The sequence below is a fragment of the Dama dama genome, chromosome 14 (assembly GCF_033118175.1).
Source record: "Dama dama isolate Ldn47 chromosome 14, ASM3311817v1, whole genome shotgun sequence".
Lineage (NCBI taxonomy): Eukaryota > Metazoa > Chordata > Mammalia > Artiodactyla > Cervidae > Dama > Dama dama.
In genome coordinates, this window is record NC_083694.1 from 71,085,371 (window position 1) to 71,106,093 (window position 20,723).

At 51.3% G+C, this 20,723-nt stretch overlaps 1 protein-coding gene across 1 annotated transcript in view; it reads left to right on the forward strand.

Annotated features, from left to right (window-relative positions):
* The window catches only part of PLXNA2 (plexin A2), a 224,444-nt gene that overhangs the window by 92,384 nt on the left and 111,337 nt on the right, over positions 1-20,723 (forward strand). Inside the window, exon 4 of the mRNA XM_061161050.1 lies at positions 9,449-9,583. Coding sequence (XP_061017033.1) covers positions 9,449-9,583 — 135 coding nt within the window. The remainder of the gene's footprint in view (positions 1-9,448; positions 9,584-20,723) is intronic.

Genomic DNA, 20,723 nt, shown 5'->3' on the forward strand with positions numbered 1-20,723 from the left:
GGAAAACCGAGGCCCCAGGGGAGGGCAGAGTGAAAGAGACAGTACAGGCTCTGCAGTCAGGCAGCCTCTGCTTGGAGGTCTGTTCCACTGCCTCCTAGCAGCGTGATCCTACACTCGATACTTGTTTCTAATGCTGTAGGATGGGAAGGCCCGCTGCAGAGTGTTTTCAAGATTGTTCACATTTGTGTCTCCAGCTTTTTTTGCACACTGGTTGTCATGCTCAATAGATGTTCCGTAAATATGTTGAACTAATTGATAAAGGGAGATAAGCCATTCAAAAGCCCTCTGTATATCCAGCCCCAGGAAGTGTTAGTTTCCTTTGCCCTGCCCCCACCGCACTCTGCCAGCACCCCCTGGAAATTTTCCAAGGTAGTAGTTAACCCTGGGGGGCATATGTCCATATGCCTGGTCTTCACGGCATGCTATTTCAGAGCTTGGTGAATGCTGCATTGCCCCCACATGGACCTAAAGGTTAGTTCCAAATCATTCCCAGTTCAAAAAGCCTAAGCGGTTAGATTGTATCCCCACACGGCCAGGGCCTCCCCAGGACAGTCATCTGGGTGTGATGGCTTGGATGGAGATCCTGAGGCTCCACCGTTGCTAGAGCTTTGGGTAAACAGAGATTCTGGATTTAGCAGGAGACGCTCATTATTCTTTATGAATTCCTCCTGCCACCCCTCCACGCTCCCCGCCCCCCAGCTCTGTGCGCTCCCGGTGAATTATCGCTTTGCCGCTGCGTGATTTGATTTCATCTGAGGCTGCTTAATGCTTCTTCCGTCCCTCGCTGTGTTTATCTTATTGTTTCCCAGAACAATCAAGTGCTTCCTCGGCCCCTGGCAGCTTCAGCTTGTTCCCGGAGCCTTCTGACCTGCCCGAGCCTTGAGCTGGAGCATCCTTGAAAGGCAGGGCTGGTCTCAGGTCAGAGCCCCTTGCTCCGAAACTGCCTCACATCACTCACCTCTCCTGGTTTCTCTTGCCCCTTCCCCGGCCTCTGCTAGCCCTCCCTGGTAGAGCGAGACCCAAGACACTGGGATTCTGGTACTTCTGGGCCTCGGGGTTGCTCTCCCCTGAGAGGTACAGGGCGAGGCCCAGAGACAGGAGCTGGTACCCCTGTGAAGTACAGTCGGTCCTGACCCCCAGGAAGGCATGAAGACAGGCCGCTCCTCGCCGCTCTGCGGGCCGTTGGATGGTGATGCCTCGGCCACCCACCCCCGGCTGATAAGGAGCAGAGAAGCCATGACTTAGAAGAGAACCCCAGCTAACCTCCCCAACCCCAGGTCAGAGTCCCTGCTCAGTACAGAGTCACCACATCCCCTATGCTCAGAAGCCAGAATTCTCAGCCCGTCCCAAGATGCAGAAGTCCAGAGGCAAGTGGTTCCTCTTGGGACCCCCTCCCTGCTCTCCAGTAGAAAACCCTCCCCGACCTGGCCTTCTGAAATCCAGGAGCCTCTAGCCCCGCGGCCCGTGTGCTAGCCCATCCACCCCCTGATTACTATCTAGGGCAGATCCCTGACATGCACAGAAACAGGAATAACCTGGAAATGTCAGTCTCCAGTGTCAAAGCCCCAGGATTGACCGACAGCTCACTGGTGACCGGTGCAAGAAGCATCCCCGTGTATGTGGGAGGATGTGTGTGTGTGTGTGTGCACGCGGTCATGCGTATGTGTGTGTAGCAGGATGTGTGTGTGTGCATGCGCACTCATGTGTATGTGTGTGTAGCAGGATGTGTATGTGTGAGTGTGCACGCACATGTGTGCTCACACGTATGTGCGTGCGGGAATATGTGTGTGTGTGCACATGTGTGCATGCACACAAGTATGAGGGTCACTGGAGTTCTCAAAGTTTAGTACACCTCAGTGACCTCCTTCCATCTCGTGGACAGGAAGGGTCCTTAGTCCCCGTCTTCCTCATCTCTCCTGGTTCCATGCAACCCACAGGCCAAGTTTTCCAGGCTCCTGTGTTCCTCTGCAATTATCCGAGCATTTAGGGGCCGGCTCCCGACTGTCCTCCAGGGAGCGGCAGCCCACTGGACTGTGTGTGACTCGCGTGATTAGTTGCCGTTTGCAGACTGGGGGCTGAGGGAGGGGCCCTGAGCCCCTTCCAGCACCCTGGAGGTCGGGGCTGCGGTGTGTCTGTGTCCACCTGTGGATTCATGTGTAGTGGGTGCTGGAGAGAGGAAGGAAGAATCTCAGGGACCGAATCTACCAGAGACTTCAATCTATAAATAATTCGGGTCATGAAACTCTACAAAAATAAACAGCACAAATCCTCGCCCTCAAAGCCCTAAATGCACAGCTGCAGATACACACGCTCATTAAACTCACTCCCAAGTTCAGCCTGAGCAGCAGCAGGCTGCTCTGCCTTCTTTAACGGTCTCGGTGTACACACACACACACACACACACACACACACACTCATGCATGTGGACACACACTATACACCACACAAGCCCAGAGTCCTGAGGCAGAAATAAAATCAAATAATAAAGGCCTCCTCCAAGGGGAATTGTAGGACACGCAGTGGTAAGACCTGCTGAAATTGTTGAGCCCTCAATGACTACGTGGCGAAAGCCTCACCCTCCAGATACTCAGGTCTGACAAACCAGGTTTCCAGGAAATCTGGGCTTGGAGGTAACAATCACACTTCTATATTTATGTCACAGTTTATAAATTTCCAAAGGCTGTGCATTTCCTTCCCCTCCTGTTTCTCTGTTTCGGTATCAGCTCCTCCAGGAAGCCCTCCCCTCCTTGCCAGTCTCCCTGGATTCACCCCGCAAACCTCTGTCACATGGGGTAGCCCAGGTGTGTGCGGACTGATGAGATTGTCCACTTGCCCGTTCCTGGGCCTTCTTAAGGGGACCCTTTCTCAAAGGGGACCCTTTCTCGAAGCGTCCCCAGCTCTCAACACAAGCCTAGCTCCCAGGAGGCCATGTCCTGAATGAATATTGGACAGTCCTGAAATTCATGGCTAATAAGTCATTTCATTCTCACAACATCCTGCTTGAGCTCTGAGGACAGAAGTTACCACCCTTATTTGGCAGCTACGGAACCTATTACGCAAACAAGTGAAGCGACTTGCCTGAAGTCACACAGCCAATTAATGAGAATGCTGGGATTAGATCCCAGCCCTGCAGACACAAACCAGCGCCTCCCTCTGCGGGGTGCTGCCTCTCAAACCAGTCTGCTTCCTACTGAGACGCCCAAGAGGATCCCCGGTTCTATGGCTCCTCAGCAACTATTACAAAAATACTACGGCTACTAGTACCCCTACCAGTACTAACAGAGCGATATGAGAGTGTCAGACCCCAAGCAAAAGCTCCATAATTTAGAACTAACTAGAGAAGAAGCTGATGCATAAGAAAAAGCGTTTGGAGGGGCCTGCAGGTAAGCTAGTTAATTGGATATGCTGATTTGAATTGGATATTCAAGTAAAGAGGCTGTCATTAATTTCTGTGCAGACCTAGCTGTGATTTAAAGGCAAGTGACTGCTAATAGGATTACTATTTCATTCTCCTTTCGAAGAGGCCCCTCCCACCCAGAAGACCAGACAGTAAATCTCCCGTGGATTTCAGCTCACCTCCTCCTGCCCCAGAGCCAGCCCTCATCAGCTGACTTTTAGCCTCCCAGCATAGTCCTCCCAAATGAGACTCTGAGCTTACCACCACCCCTAGGAGACAGGTGATTATCCCACTGTGGCCTTGGGGTCTGAAAGAGGAAGAGCAGCTAAAGACAGGGCTTGGACGCTCATCTGCCCGTCTCCCCTGTTCTCAGCTGCAGTGAACGGCTGTGTGCACCCGTTAATATTTCTTAGGAGAGTCACCGAGTGACTCTGAGAAATCGGACTCTGTATGGGAAACCCAGTTCTGCCACCCTTTAGCTGTGTGGTCTTGAGAAAGTGACGGCCTTCTCCGCGCCTCCAATTTCCTATCTGTACAACGGGAACAGTAATAATATGTCCTTCAGGGGTGGCTCGTAAGGATTAAATGAGTCCATTTTTGTTAAGCACGTTCGACAGCAGTCAGCACGTTGTCAAAGCTATAGAAGTGGTTGTGTGTGCTGTGTGTTTAATCGCTAAATCGTGTCCAACTCTTCTCGACCCCATGGACCGTAGCCCACCAGGCTCCTCTGTCCATGGGATTTTCCAGGCAAGAATACTGGAGGGGGTTACCATTTCCTTCCCCAGGGGAATCTTCCCCACCCAGGGGCCAAACTGGCATCTCCTGCCTTGTAGGTGGATTCTTTACCGCTGAGCCACCAAGGAAGCTCCAATAGAAATGGTACCTATTATTAAATTCTTTAGGCCAACAGGGCCCTTTGAAAAATCCACCAAGTCCATCCTACCTTGAGGCAGGTCCTCATTTAACTATGAACCAAAGAAGTCATCCTGTGTTCAAAGCCCTCCTGAGAAGGAGGGCACGGTCTCCTGCGGTCACCCACTGTGCAGTGGGGGGCTCCTCTCAATAGGAATTCTGACTAGACCTAGCCTCCACCTCCTTGTGCAATGGTTCAGGCACATTTTTTTTTCTTTTGCTGGTCTCTGTAGAGACTGTCGCCCTCCAGGGTAGGGCACTGTCCATCTTGTCCCACCTTCTGAGTGGTGTCCAAGCAAAATGACAACCGCTAACTCTGCGTGTCCGCTGAGGTCCCACCCTCCCAGGAGAGGAGGAGCCCAACCAGAAAGACGGGTTGCAGTGACCAGCTTTCCCCGCCTGGCCTGCATCCACTCCCTGCCCTACACGTCTCCACGCTCCTCCTCTGCCTGGTTGGATTACCTGGCTGGGGCCTGTGCGGCCTGGTCTGATAACGCCCTTCTCTGGGGTTGGATTCATGGCCTATTTCAGCGTCTTGTTGGTCATTGAATCCTGGCCCTGGGGTGCAAGCTTCAAAGCTGGAGAGAACTCACTTTGTGGACAGGACAGACACAAGCTGTTGCATTTTAAAATGCACTTTTGTCTGGGTTTCTGCCGCAATCTCCACCGCCACGATCCTGTGTCTGGCGAGGATGGAGAGCAACATCGAAACTGAAAACTTCCAAGGCAGGAAAGACGGGGACCCCTGGGCCTGAATTAGAGCAGGGCCACCCTTGTCCCTCCTCAGTCCCAGGGAGTGCTCCATCAGCCATGTTTTCCTCTGGACCACCCCGGATGGAGCCGGTGGGAGCCCCAGGGCCAGCCCTGACCGTCTGCGTCCACGAGCAGAAGGGCTTGGATGAGACAGGCTCCAAAGCCCCATAGCTCCGGCAGTTTTCCTGAGTCTATGATTCTCCCTATTCAGAGAGGGAAACTGAGGCTCAGGGAGGTGAGGCAACTGACCTGAAAGTGAACGTCAGGCAGAAATCAAGCCCAGACAAGAGCAAGAACACAGTCAGAGCAGAAACCCCGGGACCTGGTGTCGCACTTCGGTGTGCTGCCCGCAGGGAGAGAGAGGAATCAGGGAAGGGAGAGGTCTCTGCCCCCCACCTGGCCCGTCCTGCCTTCAGCCTGCCAGTCCCGCCCGCACCTCATCTTTGGGACCTCAGCCCCATGCCCCCCTTCTCCATCCTCTCTGTCTTCTCATCGGGATCTCAGAGGGCTGCACCAGCTCAAGGCGAATAGCACAGACTTCTCCGGCAGGACTACCCCCCTCTCCAGGGATTTAGAGGGAATGACATTGGATAGTTCAGTTCAGGTTCAGTATCAAGAACATTTTCTGTTCTGGTTTAGTTTCAGCTCTGATGTTTTCAGAGTTCTGTAGGTTTGATTCTGGCTTCAACTGATTTATTGAAAGATTCGGATTGTAGACAGGAAAAATAAACGTTTAGGCTTCTTATTCAGAAAAAAAAAGTTAATGACTGGGATTAGTCCTAACTGACGTACCAGAGTATGTGATGATAACTATCTTTGGTAAGATTCCGCTCCAACCTGGCCATGGGTACCATCTAGTCCCAGGGCCCAGAGAGGGAGGGCCAGACGTGGTATTCCTCCTTCTGAGTATGTGTGCCCAGCCTCTTGGGGAGGAGGCTGATTTATCTGGCAGAGGGTTAACCAGCCTGCCCAGGTGGGGAGATGCTGAGCTGGCCAGCCCTGAAGTGGGGTGATGCTTCTGCAGCTTTTGGGGCTGAGTCAGTGCCTGGAGGAGAACTAAAACAGCTTCAGAGAGGAGCAGCTGCCACAGGGAGGATGGCACGCAGCTCTGGGACATTTCCTTTTCCAAGGAGAAAGCAGAGCTTGAACTCTCCCATTTTATGGATATGGAATATTGAGGTTAAGCCAATCAGAAGTCATGACTATCACATCTCTCCCTACCTCCTGCAGTAGCCTGAGAACTTTTTTTTTCAATAACAGTCTTTTTTAAAAAATATTAATGTATTTATTTGACTCCATTTGGTCTTAGTTGTGGCATTCAGGGTCTTCATTGTGTCTTGGGGATCTTTTGTTGAGACTCAAGGACTCTCTCCAGTTGTGGCTTGCAGTCTCCAGAGCGCAGGCTTTGTTGCTGCGTGGCATGTGGGATCTTAGTTCCCTGACCAGGGATTGAACCCACGTCCCCTGTGTTGCAAGGCAGATTCTTAATCACTGGGCCACCAGGGAAGTCCTGCCTGAGAACTTTTGTGATTAAAAGCTGCTGTGTTTCTAGAAGAATCTCTTGGAAATTTTGGATTTCTCCGTCTAAGAGAGAATGCTGCTCTGAAAGCTAAGGGGAGCTATTTTAATTGTGGGGTGTTTTCCCAGACTGAGACCCTTGTTCTTCCCTCTGCTTGAATCCATCATGAGATTCACTCCAAGGTGGAGGGCAGTAGCTTTGGCCCCACCACATCATTGCCGACCCCAAGTCTTCCTCCACCCAATAAGAATGAACTAAATAGCCCCCTCACCCCTCCCTGGAAGGAGGGGCTTTAATGACAGTTGCCAAGGCAACAACTTAGGACAGTAGGAAGCCACTAGTTAGGAAGAAAAAGGTCAAAAGAGGAGCTTAGGGGAAAAGAAGAGTTCATCCTGCAGGGGAGTTTCTGGGGTAAGAGTGGCTGAGAGCAGTTTCTTTGGTTGCACTGCGGTCACCTCCTCGTCTTCAAGGCCGGAGCTCCCACCAAAGTCGCCCACGAAGCAGGCAAGGAGAAGTCTTGCCCTGCTCCAGTGTTGACCCCTGGGATATAGGCACAGGTCCTCATGCAGGAATCTGCTGGTCCCGCCACTAGGAACTCCAGAACCACTGTGCCCCACCCCACAGTGGGATCAGGTCTCCTTCTTACCCACACCAGTCCAGCCCAAGTCAACAATCGCAGGCCACACCCTGCTCAGGCCCCTCAAGTACACAAACTCTTAGGAGGCTGGAAAAATTTGAATAGAAGCACTAGTCCAACTTTCCAAGTCTGCAGTAAACAAATGCTCCTGAGCTTCCCGACTTAGCCAGTAAAGACTGAAAATGCATCCATTCCTCCATGCGTGCATGTTTCCTGTGGCATCAGGCTCCACGCTTAGCCCTTGCAATGAAGAAGTCATAGTCCTTGCTCTCAGTGGGGTGGGAGACATGGGCAGAGGGAAGGAGATGGTTAGAAGTCCAAGAGAGAAATCAAAGCAAATAGGAGGGAGAAACTTCATCTTAAAATCATCCAGAGAAAACCGTCTTTTGACCTCAGCTTGATTTAGCACTAAAGAGCCCACGACACTTTATCAGCTGGATCATAGTTCATGTCCTTCATAATAAGCATTTCTCAAGCATTCCCTTTTATCCATCACCAGCTCTGTTCCCAGTTCCATTCTAGTCCTCAGAGGCTGGTCCTCAGAGAAACAAAAAGCATTCCTGCCTTCAAAATGTTGGTGGACTTATGCACATGTGAGGCAATCAGAGAACAATTTAAGTAGGTAGTCAATACGAATTAGCTAATACATATACAATGAACAAGTCAATTGATTATAATCTCAGGACAAAATGTCTGGTGGGGGGAAAAAATAGCCCTCAGGGTGAGGAGAAATTAGTGTGGTAGAGATATTGGAGAACGCTTTATGGGGGAAGTGGGCTTGAACTGGGGGGTTTAGATGGACAGAGAACAAAGAAACAGCCCGGGTTGGCAATATTGGTCAACAGTCAGTTTCTGTGTTGGGAACAGGAAGCCTAGCAGGAGGAGTGCGTCCAAACCATGGACTCCCCGTCATCTTGTTTCTGAATGAGCTGACGGTCCTCAGGGGCCTCTCTCCACTGGCTTTCCAAATTCTGTGTAGAACTGGAGTGTTAGTTGCTGAGTCATGTCCAACTCTTTGCGACCGCATGGACTGTAGCCCTCCAGGCTCCTCCGTCCTTGGGATTTTCCAGGCAAGAATACTGAAGTGGCTTGCCATTTTCTTCTCCAGGGGATCTTCCTGACCCAGGGATCGAACCCCAGTCTTCCGCATTGCGGGCAGACTCATTACCACCTGAGCTACCAAGAAGCTTCAAGCATTGCTTAGACTAAGGGGATGTTTCTCCAACCCCCAGCCCAGGAGTAGCCACATCGGCTGGGAATTTATTAGAAATGAAATTTCTCAGGCCTCATTCCCGCTGAATCAGAAACTCTGGGATAGTCCCAGGGGTGAATTTCCCACTTCCTTCAGGTGGTTCTCAGGGCATGCTGGTTTGAAAACCCTGAGCGACATTGGTGCTTTTAAACCCTGGCTGCTCATTAGCGTCACCCGGGGAGCTTTGAAACCCAAAGAAGATGCCGGGTCCCCAAGCACAGAGTTTCTGATGAATGGATCCAGCCGTGTGTTTTAAAAACTCCCCGGATTATTCTAATGTACATCCAGCCTGAGAAGCCTCAGACTAGATGACCTCTCGGTTCTTCCTGATTTCTTATCCTGGGATGGACTCTGAGACTGACTCTCAGATTTCTGTCCTTGGGGATTCCTGGCTCACCAAAATCACCTGGTGGATTTGCACACGTCATTCAGGGGATATTGCTGTGGTGGGGGTGCGGGGGCAGAAATCTCTTTCTGAGATCCTAAAATCTTGAATCTCTTGATGACCAGTTTTTTGATGGTTTGTGTACTGGTCCCACCATCCTCCCTTACCTGCTCAACCATTGTGTGTAGATGTTGATTCTCCTACCCCAAATGCAAACAAGTGTGCACAAGCACACACTCGCACATCCCCATCACACAGTGCTGTGAACACATCCATGGACACGCACAAGAGTAACCACATAAGGACATTCAGATCGCACCTAAAGACATGTATGTACACACAAGTAAACCCCCCATTAGAAGGTTCAGACCAGCACGCTCAGACTGCTTGGAAAAGGATTCCTCTTGGTGGAAACTGGGCTGTTGAACTAAGAAGCACCTCTGTCTTCCCTGTGACCCAGCCTGCTTCAGGGTAGCTCCTGGGGGCCGGACGTGAGCATTGTCTTCTATAAACTACCTGCTCTAGGCTCAGGCAGGGAATTCAGAAGGGACAGCTGAGTACAGATGCTGAGGGTGCCCTTGTTTCTTTCTCAGATTCGAGCCGATGGTCCCCCCCACGGTGGGGTCCAATATGAGATGGTCTCCGTGCTCAAAGACGGGAGCCCCATCCTCCGGGACATGGCCTTCTCCATCGACCAGCGCTACCTGTACATCATGTCTGAGAGGCAGGTAAGTGCCGGCACCCACCCCTGCTTTCCAGAGCCCGGGAGGCGCAGATAACCCATGACCTTTGTGCAGAAGCTTTTCCGTGGAACAAGAGAGACTCCTGGGCCTGCTGCTCAGAGGCCCCGGGAAGCTTTTGCAGGGAGTCAGGGAGAAGCCACTGGGGCCAGTCACTTCCCGGAGCTTCTCTGCAGGCCATAGACCCTGTCTGAGCACATGATGAACAGCCCCGCAAAAACGGGCCAGACTGCGCGGAGCAGCTTGGTGTGATTAGAAGGTAGATTTACTGCCCCAGGCCCACAGAGTCTGCTGCTCAAGGGAGCCAAAGAGGTGTAAATAATCCAGGCCTCCAGGCTGGACTCAGTCCTGGGAGAGATAGACCCAAGATAGGGCCCCAGAAAGAGATAAAAAAAAAAATCTTGGCCTGAGTCTTAGAGGGATGCAGGGTAGAAGTTGGCCAGCTCTGAGGAGCTGCAACTCTGCCTGCAGAGACAGAGAGCCCTGAGAAATGGACCTCTCTCCTTTGCTGGGTAACCCCCGAGTCGGTTCCCCACCTGCCTGGATGCAACGCTATTCTCTCGGGGTTTTATTTGATCTGAATGAATATGTAGGAGCAGAGAGAAGGCAAATGCAAGGAGAGCTGTAGTGAAGGACAAGAGAAGGGGAGACGGGGTTTCACCAAAGCAATGGAGATGCAGGAAGCAAAGCTTAGACCTTAGGAAAAGCTGGCTGCATTTCCACTCGTTGTCAGTGGGTCAACAGTTGGTCAGCAGTGGCGGTGGTCTTGGCATTGACATGGTAAGATCAAGGCTGTAAGAAGCAGAGAGGACCGTGACTCTGTCTTGGTGTGGAGGACACTGACTTAGGCTAGATAAGGGGGGCTAGATAATGCTGTGCTGCCGGACCAGAGAGCTTTCTCAAGGTGCCTCCCTGCTCGGCCACCATTCTCAAAACACTCTGCAAAGATTCCAGGCATCTGTCATCAGGTTCAGCCGGCCCAGAGTTCTCTTTCTCTCCTCCGTGTTTGTGTTTATGAATTCTGAATTGGGGACAAGGGAGGCGGGGAGGGAGGCAGAGGTAAACAGGTACCTGATGGCATAAGGGAAGTAGGGGTGCAACTCTAACTTGAAAATTCCTTCTCAGAAGAGATGACACAAATCATAGGCTAATCGTTGGCAAATTATAACACATCTTCTTGAAGCCACCCTTTTTTTTTTTACCTTCCTTTATGTAACCCCCATGATCAAGGCATAAACAGGTCCAGATGGGAACTTGTAACCCTAAAAAAGAAAAAAAAAATGGCTGATCATGTATTTATTGGGAACAACGTTCTGGAAAAACATCAAAATAAGTGGAACTTAGTTACTCTCCTTCAGTTGCTTGGAATCTAACAAGGGAATCTTTAGCATCAGGTTGGAGGCTATAAATGCTCTGCCTTTCCTTTCTGTTTTTCTTTGTTTATAAGACAAACAGTTATTTCTTTCAAATGGTAGATGGGCACCACACAAATTCAAATAATTCAAATTTGCCTTCTCCGGATGATCCCGTAGGCAGGTGCATAAAAGGATGCTCAGAGGGATCAAACAGATCTGTGGTCCCCCACCTTTTTTGCCACCAGGAACCAATTATCATGGAAGACAATTTTTCCATAGATGGCCGTGGGGGAGTGGGGTTGGTTTCAGGATGATTCAAGCACATTACATTTATTGTGTACTTTATTTCTATTATGATTACACCAGCTCCACCTCAGATCATCAGGCATTAGATCCCAGAGGTTGGGGACCCCTGAAATAGAGCCACATTGACATGAAATTAATATTTTCAGAAGATGTTAAGTAGGAGCAAGCTGATAACTCTGGATAAAAATTCTTTCTTGGGTTCTCGGAGCCCCATGAAGTGGAAAAGCAGAAAGAGCCAACAGAAGTGACCAGTGAGACCTCGGTGGGACCGAGATGATGCTGAGACACGTCTCTGGGCTAAATGCTCGGTCGCTTCAGTCCCATATGACTCTTCGCAGCCCTATGGACTGTGTAGCCTGCCAGGCTCCTCTGTCCACGGGATTCATATCTTTCACTCAAATGAGATGCTTTTCGAAATTGAATTCAAAACGTGACCAAAGGAAAGGGCTGGAGGCTGATAAGTGGCCTTCAGGGAATATAATGACCTCTTGAGACCATATCTGATGTTGCCTCTGGGAGCATCCGCTCTGACTAAACCGAGCGTTGGCAGCTTATTTCTGAATAACCCTCCTTCAGTCTCACCTCCGGGGTCTGCTGCCCAGCTCCTGTCAGTCGGCCCCAAAGCAGAGCCGCTCGGTAGTAACGGTCGCACGGAGCAGATATGGGAGGAGTTTGGGTTTATCGCCGTGTGGCTGTCTTGAATCAGCTGAGCCATGAGTCGGGAGGTCGCTGTGCCAGGCGGAGCCCGGGTCAGTGGGCATCGGAGGTGGAGCTCGGAGTCTTGCCACTTGGAGAGCCACAGGCCACGTGCCAGCCAGTACCCCGGGGGTCTCACCAGGGGCCGGGCCCGGGGAGGGGGGCCACCTGAGGCGAGCGGCGACGAGTGAGGTTTTCAGGCAGCCTGGACCTCGCAAAAGCAGCAGTTGAATGTGTGGCGAGAGAACAGTCGACTGTAGTGAAGTCGGATGGCGTGCATTCTGGGTCAGTGTTTGCCCTGATACTGGATGTATGACCCCCTTAACAGCTTCTGTTTCCTCCCTTCTGGAATGGAGGAAGTGAGCTGAAGTCACTCAGTCGTGTCCGACTCTTTGTGGCCCCGTGGACTCTAGGCCCCTCAGGCTCCTCCATTCGTGGGATTGTTCCAGGCAAGAAGACTGGAGGGGGTTGCCGTTTCCTTCTCCAGGGGATCTTCCCGACCCAGGAATCGAACTCAGGTCTCCTGAATTGCAGGCCATCTCTTTACCGTCTGAGCCACCAGTGAATCCTGGTGGAAATGGAGGATCTGTGTCTAATAACAGGGTTGTGTCTGAGGCCTGACACTCTCAACAGGGTGGCCTCAGACAGGTCCCACCTTCTCATCTCACGGGCGTCGAGGTGATGCTGGCTGAGACAGCAAGCAGGGGGTTCCTGCCGCGTCACCTTACACACCACCAGCCCTCGTTCCTGACGGCCCCTCCCGGCTCTCAGCCCTGAGGATCCCATTTCGCAGGAGGGTGGCGACCACGGGTGGTGATGAGCAGGAAGCTGAGTGGCGGTCGGCACCGACAGCAGGCCTCGGGCCAGGCCAGGAGACCCGTGTTCTCGTCCCAGCCCCGCTTTAACCAGCTGGGTGACCTAGACCCTGGACTTCTCAGGGACTCCGTGTCCTCAGCTTGAAAGATGGAGAGAATAAATATGACCGTAGAGTCTCTTTCAGCTATTAAAAAGTTTCTCTCAGGTCTGGGGATCAGGACTCTTTTCCATCTCCAGAAGACAGCCTCAGAAGCACAGGAAACAATCTTGAGATTAAACCAAAAGAACTTTCTGAAGGAGAGTTTTTATGAGGCTGTGTGTGCCCGTATGAACTTCTTCCCCCAAGGATGAACACTGCAGTGAGGATAGAACGGTGGCTATGGGCCTCCATGTTGGCTCAGCTGATAGAGAATCTGCCTGCAATGCAGGAGACCCGGGTTTGATCCCTGGGTTGGGAAGATCCCCTGGAGAAGGAAATGGCAGTCCACTCCAGTATTCTTGTCTGGGAAATCCCATGGCCAGAGGAGCCAGGGGGCTACAGCCCATGGGGTCACAAAAGTCACATATGACTGAAGTGAATAAACCACCACCATGGATAAGCAGATTCTTGTTTTGAGGCAATGATTTAAGGCTTTGGAGTTCCCTGAAAGACCTAAGACTTTATAAGACTTGATGGGAATGGGGGTTTGCCATCACCCCACTTTACAGTAAATCTCTGGGCAGCCTCCTCGCATCTCTGCCTTCCCTGGGTCCCTAGCTTCTGTCTCCCTGTTTCCCTCCCCTTCCCCCAAATCTTGGTGCCTGTTGTGTCCTTGACACCACAAGAGAGTAGAATCAGGTGCCTGGCCTCCAGCACTGCCTAGAGAGAGTCTCCCCTCCCCACAGAGTCAGAACAATCCAATATAGGCTCATGTGTTCAGGCAAGTTTCCTCTCTCTCTCTTAGTTAATTAAATGTAATTAAGAAATAGGACTAGTAAGAAGTGTTGGGCCATTAGTGCCACTGCTTAACGACCTTTGACAAGTTGGTGTTAATGTTCTGTTAATAGATCCAAGGCTGGCCGGTCCCAGGGGAACGTTTGGGACCCGATTCCCCCAATCCTACTAATTGCCCAGATGCTGCACTGATAGGATGCCCGGCCCTTCCTTAGAGAGTCCGGCCCAGCTTCCTCGACAGCAAATCGACCGGCAGATGTTGTGGGAGGGGATACCAGCCACCACCATACCCTCAGTGCCTAATGGAAGTCAGACTGCGGGTCCCGGGACAATCAGGCAGTGGGCCAAGAGAAAACCCAAGTCACCAGATGAAAAGAAACTTGATAGCCCCAGTTTCCACCCAACTTGTCAGGCTGGCCACTCTCCGAAAGAGGAGCTCCCCCTGTACTCCGGGTGGATGGGAAAGAAGTATGGGGATGGAAGCAATTATTCTATTTTATACTTTAATTAGTTTGAATTAGCAGAGGGAATAGAGGCATAAAATGATCCAGCGAAGGGTGAAATGGAAAAAGGGAGTCACAGTGGAGAATGGCTCCACGAAGGCTGCAAAAGGCCTTGGGAACAGCAGAGAGGCTGGCGATGGGTGTGTGTGTGGTTGTTTAGAGTGGGTGAGGGCATGGGATGCTGCTATCTATTTCAAGGCCTGGAGAGGCAAGGTAGCATAGTGGTTAATAGCGGGAGCATGGCCGTCAGACCACCTTGCTTGTCATCTGTTGCCACTAACGAAACATATGGCTTTAAGAAAGTTATTTCACTTTTCTACACCTCACTTTCTCCATCTGTATAATGGGCCTCATATTGGTGACTGTTGTGAGGATTGAGAGACCGTATATAAACTACCTAGCACCGTCTCTAACACACAATCAGTGCTTTCAATAAGTAACAATGATTATTATCATTATCACAAGACCCCAGTGCTGGGAAAGATTGAAGGCAGGAGGAGAAGGGGACGACAGAGGATGAGATGGTTGGATGGCATCACCAAGTCAATGGACATGAGTTTGAGCAAGCTCCGGGAGATGGTGAAGAACAGGGAGGCCTGGCGTGCTGCAGTCCATGGGGTCACAAAGAGTCGGACACAACTGAGCAACTGAACAACATTATTAGTGGTATTATGAGAACTTCTGAGACCCCCAGAGAGGGCCAGAAGCATCTCCACTATAAATTATGGCTAAGACAGATCCCAGTCTCGGGCAAACACCTCCAACCTGACATTCTTGCTGCTCCCTCCCAAGGGACGCCTCAGAAGCCTCTGTCCTGGTCAAACACCATCTGAGTCACTCATAATCTGCTATTTATTTTTAAAATCCAAGAATGTGCCCAGCAGACTAAACAGTCCCGCTCCCCTTGATACGGGTGGAGGCAGCTCTAGGCTCGTGTGTGAGGCCCAGGAGGCCAGTATTCCAGGCATCTGTGGAGAGAAGGGAGGGGGACCCTGAGCCCTGGTCATCCCCCAAGACTCAGACTCCTGTCTGGCTGCGTATGTGGACAGTGGGCTGGAAAGGGGCTGCCCGGGGGCTTACCGTGTCTGACCTCTGCAACAAAGTGAACTCTATCTCCAGCTCACTGCCATAGAGGGAGCTGCCATGCTCACCAACTAAGTCAGGCGTTCAGGTAGGGTGCCCTAAAGGCCGCTTGTCTCTTCTCTGCAGCATCGAGACTGGAGCCTCTGCTGGGATGAGGTGAAAGGCCTGGATGACTGGATGACTAGGGCTAGCATGGTCTGGAGCCACACGTGTGGCAGCTGGACCCAGCTGGGCCGTCAGCCGCGCTGGCTTCCACAAGGCCTCTCCCTGCGTCTTGGGCTTCCTCACAGCATGGCGGCCTCAAGGTGCTCAGACTTCCTGAGCACAGCCGCTCAGAGCTCCAAGAGGGCATATTCCCCCAGATTAGGTTTGTCAGCCGAGTGTGCTCTCCTCAGTTCTGTCTCGTCTCAACAAAAATTTGAAGCGACGGACGTTAGAGTCCTGGGCGTGTCATAGCTCTCGGACAGACCATGTTATAGCTCTCAGGTCTCGGACAGACCGTGTTATAGCTCTTAGACCGATCCATGTTACAGCTCCGTGTTACAGCTCAATTTTATTTAGAAAATTGCAGGAAAATACATCCTCGAGGCATGAGGGCATGCCGACCCAAAGACGCGAAGAGGAGAGAGGGGGAAGCACGCCAGCGTGCCAGAGAGAAAGAGAGAGACCCCAGCCCTTCGGATCCCCTTTTTATATGTTTTTTTCTCCTCCCCCCGGGCCTGCCCTATGTAAATTGAGCTAGCCAGGAGTGCTGTTCATTCTACCTGAGGTCCTCAGACCTACTCAGTTCTACTCAGGTCCTCGGACCTTCCTTTGTTCCATTTCCATGGGCTTCCTTGTCTTTTAGCCACTGCCGTTCTGGACTCCTGTTTCCTATTCTAACTACCTAACAGGTGGAAATGTTATTGCCTTCTTTATGACTTAACCTTAGAAGTCATATAGTTCTCTCTTCTGCCCGCCTCTTCACCTCTCTACTGCCTGTCTCCCCGTGATTCTGACACGTGTAGCCCATGACCCCTCTTTGAGAAACGAGGCACGGGGAAGATAAATACATGGTTTCCTGTCTCGCAGGGTCATGAACCCACAGAGCATCTGAGCTGGTAAGGACTTCAAAGCTTACCCATCCTGACCCCAGTATGAGGCCCATGGGGCATGGAGCAAGCCAGCTTCCATTTCAGCCTGTGCTACACCCAACACCTAAGATCAGAGTCCCCAGAACTGGTTTGGTTTTCCTAAACTCACAGAGAAGTGCCAGTAGCTTTAAAGCTTGCTGTTGATGGACTGAAGGTTGCATTGAGCCCTAAAGGAGACCCACATCAAAGGTGGCTCTTGAAACTGCTTCTGGGAAGCCTTTGAGGGAATCCATCAGGAAAAGTGTCACACTGCCTGGAAATTGCCCAGGCATGTGATTTTCAAGGGCTGTCCTGGTCTGTCTTCCTGTGCAGAGTTTTGTCAGCCCACTCAGAAGACCTTTCTCCTGGGTGACCCACCCTCACACAGGGCAATGGGACTTCGCCATGGATGAATGGATAGTGACTCTAACCACCTCCGCCTCAAGTCATTTCAGAGAGTTGGGGCAAGAAGGACTCTGGCCTGGAGTTACTAGAAATCAAAATTATTTGGAAAGATTATGAAGCCGCCCTTCTCAGAAGGTCTCAAGCGCGGGAGAGACCCCTGCCCCTCAACTCCTTTCACTGGTTTAAGACCCCCTGCATGGTGAGGGAGAGCGCTGGGAGGACAGACTTGATGCCTCTAGCATGCCACCCCAGCCAGCTTCGCCTGAGAATGAATTTTGGTTTCCTTGTATTTTTGGAGGAGGACCTGTCAACTATAAACCAGCATCGAGGGCCAAAAATAAGAAACAGTTTCAAAGGGCCTTATTGTGATGTAAGGGTAGTGAGTCTGTCACCTGTGGCCAGCGCCACTGAATAGCCAAGCCCCTAGGCGTCTAACAACTTGGGGAAGGAGCAGAAGAGAATGTGTGGAGCCGTCCTTCCAGATGTCCCCTGCTCGTTTATTTTGACATCTCAGACTTTTATTTTGATTATGCACATTTGTTTAGTCCTGGCGATAAGGCTTCCCAGGGCGCAGGCAGAGCATGCCAAGGTGTATTTTTACAAGGCGGTCGGAGTCCCAGTAACAGGAGACCTCCCTTCTGCCCGGACTGAGAGGCCTGGGCTGCAGCTCAGGGAAGGAGGGAATCTGAGGAGGCAGGGCTGGAGCAGAGCCTGGGGGAATTTGGGGGAGAATTACAGAGTTTGCGGATTAGGAAAGTGAGGATAAGCAAATTTCTGCCGTACTTGTGTTTTCAAATATGTCACTTTCAATCCAGGCCTTTGATGCACACGTGTTTCTAGTTAAGGACCTCAGCGCGGCCCAGAAGCCAAGCACACATCTCAGCGTCTTTCCCAAAAGAGGGGCAAATCCTACCTCCCGGAGGACGGGGTGCAGGGACCAGTGACCACCCCAGACCCGGGTTTGATTATTTTTTTCCCCTGTCTCTCTCCCCCCATTTCAAATGTCAGGGAACAAAGAGGCTGACACAGAGCTGATTCCCTGGCTATTAATATTCTCATTGGAGCATTTTTAATAAATATTTTCACATGAAGGAAGGGAATCGCAAACCCACCCTATTAATCAGGCACTTGGCTTGTATTTAAGAAAGAAAACTCCAGCCTCTTATTTTAAAATCCTTTGGTTTGGAAAGAAATCATTGAACACAATGCCACCGGAGAACCGGTGCCAAAAAAGCTCATTTCTCTAAATGGGCAGGGAGGCTGGAGACTCTTCCTCTAATCCTTGGCAAGGGACGTGATGTCTCTTACCAGGTAGGACTGCCGGATGCTGACTCTCTGATTGCCCAGAATGACGTTCCTAGGATGGAGAGGTGGGAAATCACCGTACCTCGATCCCAGAAGGAACTCCTTCCCTCATATTAAAGATGAGGAAAATGATGCCAGAAAGGGGAATCACTTCCTAGATCATCCCCTGAATTACCAGGAGAGCCAGAGTTCATCCTAATTCACCTGGTCCAGTCCGGCATCCTTTTCCCAACTTGACAATAGCTTCACTCAGCACAGACCAGACCAAAAATTGGTTGTGTTAAAAAAAAAAAAAAAAAAAAAAGACTTTCAATTAAAAAACATTAAAGCTACCCAAGCCCAAGGGAGTCCCTGAAGATGTTCCCAAGGGTCAAATTAAAATAGGGAAAGATTTGCATCTCATTTGCATACACAGACTCATTCATTCAACAGACCATTAAGTGTCTACCATGTATAATGCATGGAGCTGTCCACTGGCAAGTTGTTTGCATATGCAGATATAGACAGGGCAATCCTTCTAAGTCATATTCCTGCAAAAGGTCTTATAAAGAGGTACCTTCTTGATTTCTGAAGATAGGTGCCTTCTTGATTTCTTTCTGCTCTTTATAATGCAACAACAGCACCATTCAGCATGCTTTTATATAGGGATAAATAAAATATAATCCCTGACCTCAGGGACGCTACATTCTGGTGGGGAAGAATGATGTACAGGTAAATTGCGATACAAAGTGAGCAGTACTGTTGCAGAGATCTACAGTACGCCCAGTGACTGAAGTAACTCATGCCGACCACGGGAGCCCTGTCCTCGTGCCTCCACACTTGGGCTCACTCAGCAGACAGACCCTCTCTCTGACATAGCAGTCCAGAGCTGGGGGAGCTTCAGGGACTGTCTGGTGGGGGGGTAGTCCTTCCTTTTATAGGCGAGAACGGGGGACCTAAGGGGAGAGTAACTCTTGAGATCTTGAGACCAGAGTATCCACCAAGCCAGAGTGCAAAGAAGTAGATAGTGATTGATGATGGGCAGTTTCCTGGCCACCATGAAGAGCATGAGCTCTAGAGACTGCCAGCCTGCCCACCTTCCTGGGTTCAAATACCGGGTCCCTGCTGTGTGACCTTAGGCCAATTGCTTTACCTCTGTGCTTCGCCTACCTCATCCGAAAACGGGGATAATTATGACATTGCATGAGGATTAAATGAGGTGAATTCATACATTAAAAAGATTAAATGAAGTGAATTCATACATTAAAAGGCACTCTGAAAAGTACCTGACACATATTACCTGCTTAATAAACGTTAGTAACAGTAATTATGCTTTTACAGTAGTGGCCCCATGCATAATCGCCAGGTGAAGCTCTGCAAATCAAGCTCCCCTCACAGCCACACCTCGAAAAGAAACTTGGCCACCCCACCTTGCCTCTCAGCTCTACCTAATTTAAGACGTGTTGAAATCTAACTAACATTTAGGTCGTGTTTTTCTTCTGATAGTTTGCAAACATGACCTGGCTAATACAACACTCTCCTGGGATAAATAGTATTGTCTTTGCTTTTTTTTTTTTTTTAATAGATAAGAAAACTGCAGTTCACTCTGGCTAAGTAATTTGCCCAGGGGCCCCGAGCTGGCCTGCGGGCAGAGCTAGGACAGCCCCCGTCCCCCGACCCCGGAACAGACGCGGAGTGAAGCGCCCCCTTGTCCCGCGTCCTGCTGGGATGGCGCCCCCTGGTGGCCGCACGGCTGAGGCGGGCCCGGCCCGCTTGCCCCCCTTCCATCCTCAGCTCTTGGGGCTCCAGACCAGGCCAGACTCAGACTCCTCCCAGGACACCCGCCAAGGACCCTGGGGCAGGGCGCTGTTTTGTTTCATAAAGAAGAAACCAATAGAGGCCCGCTGCCCGATGTGTGCAGTCACAGGAAGTGTCTCTGGTGGTCAGAGAGGAAAGAGACAGGGCACCCGCCCCGGGAAGCTGCTGTTTGTCCGGCAGGCCAGGTCATCTGCCAGCATCATCTCGGCCACGTACAGCAACCTTGAAAGACAGGTGTTCTCAGCCCCGTGTGACACGGGGGGGAGTCGGGGGCGGCAGGGCCCAGCGACCAGAGCAAGGCCGGGCCCCCGGGACTCCTAGGAGGCAGAGCCAGGCCAGAGGCGCTTGCCAAGCTAACTCCTGCCGTGCCCCCACCACCTAGGAGCCCGGTTCAAGGCGCCCAGTGGGTGAGGCCAGCCCTGCCCTGCGCTCTCTACCGCGCCGCCCGTCTGGCAGAGGCACACCTTTGCGAGGAGGGCAGGTGCAGACACGTAAGAGACTGCACAAAGCCGATCGAGCGTCTTAGGTGCACTTCCAAGTGGGAACCAGGCCACAGGTATCGACCGGCTGCCCCGCTGGCCCTTCCCAGGGGTCTTGGGCTCTCAAGAGCCTCCTGTGTTGCCATCTTGAGTCTGTCTCATCCAGCCAAGTGCGGGGGGCCCCATCACGACCCCCCAGAACCCTGCAGCCTACTGTTCAGCTCCCTATCAGAACGCCCTCTCACGTTCCCCACGTGGAGTTTCTGTAACCGAGTGCGTTTCATTTAGACCGTAACGCAATTAGGCTTCAGTCAGATGCTGAGAGCCTGGTTTCGTT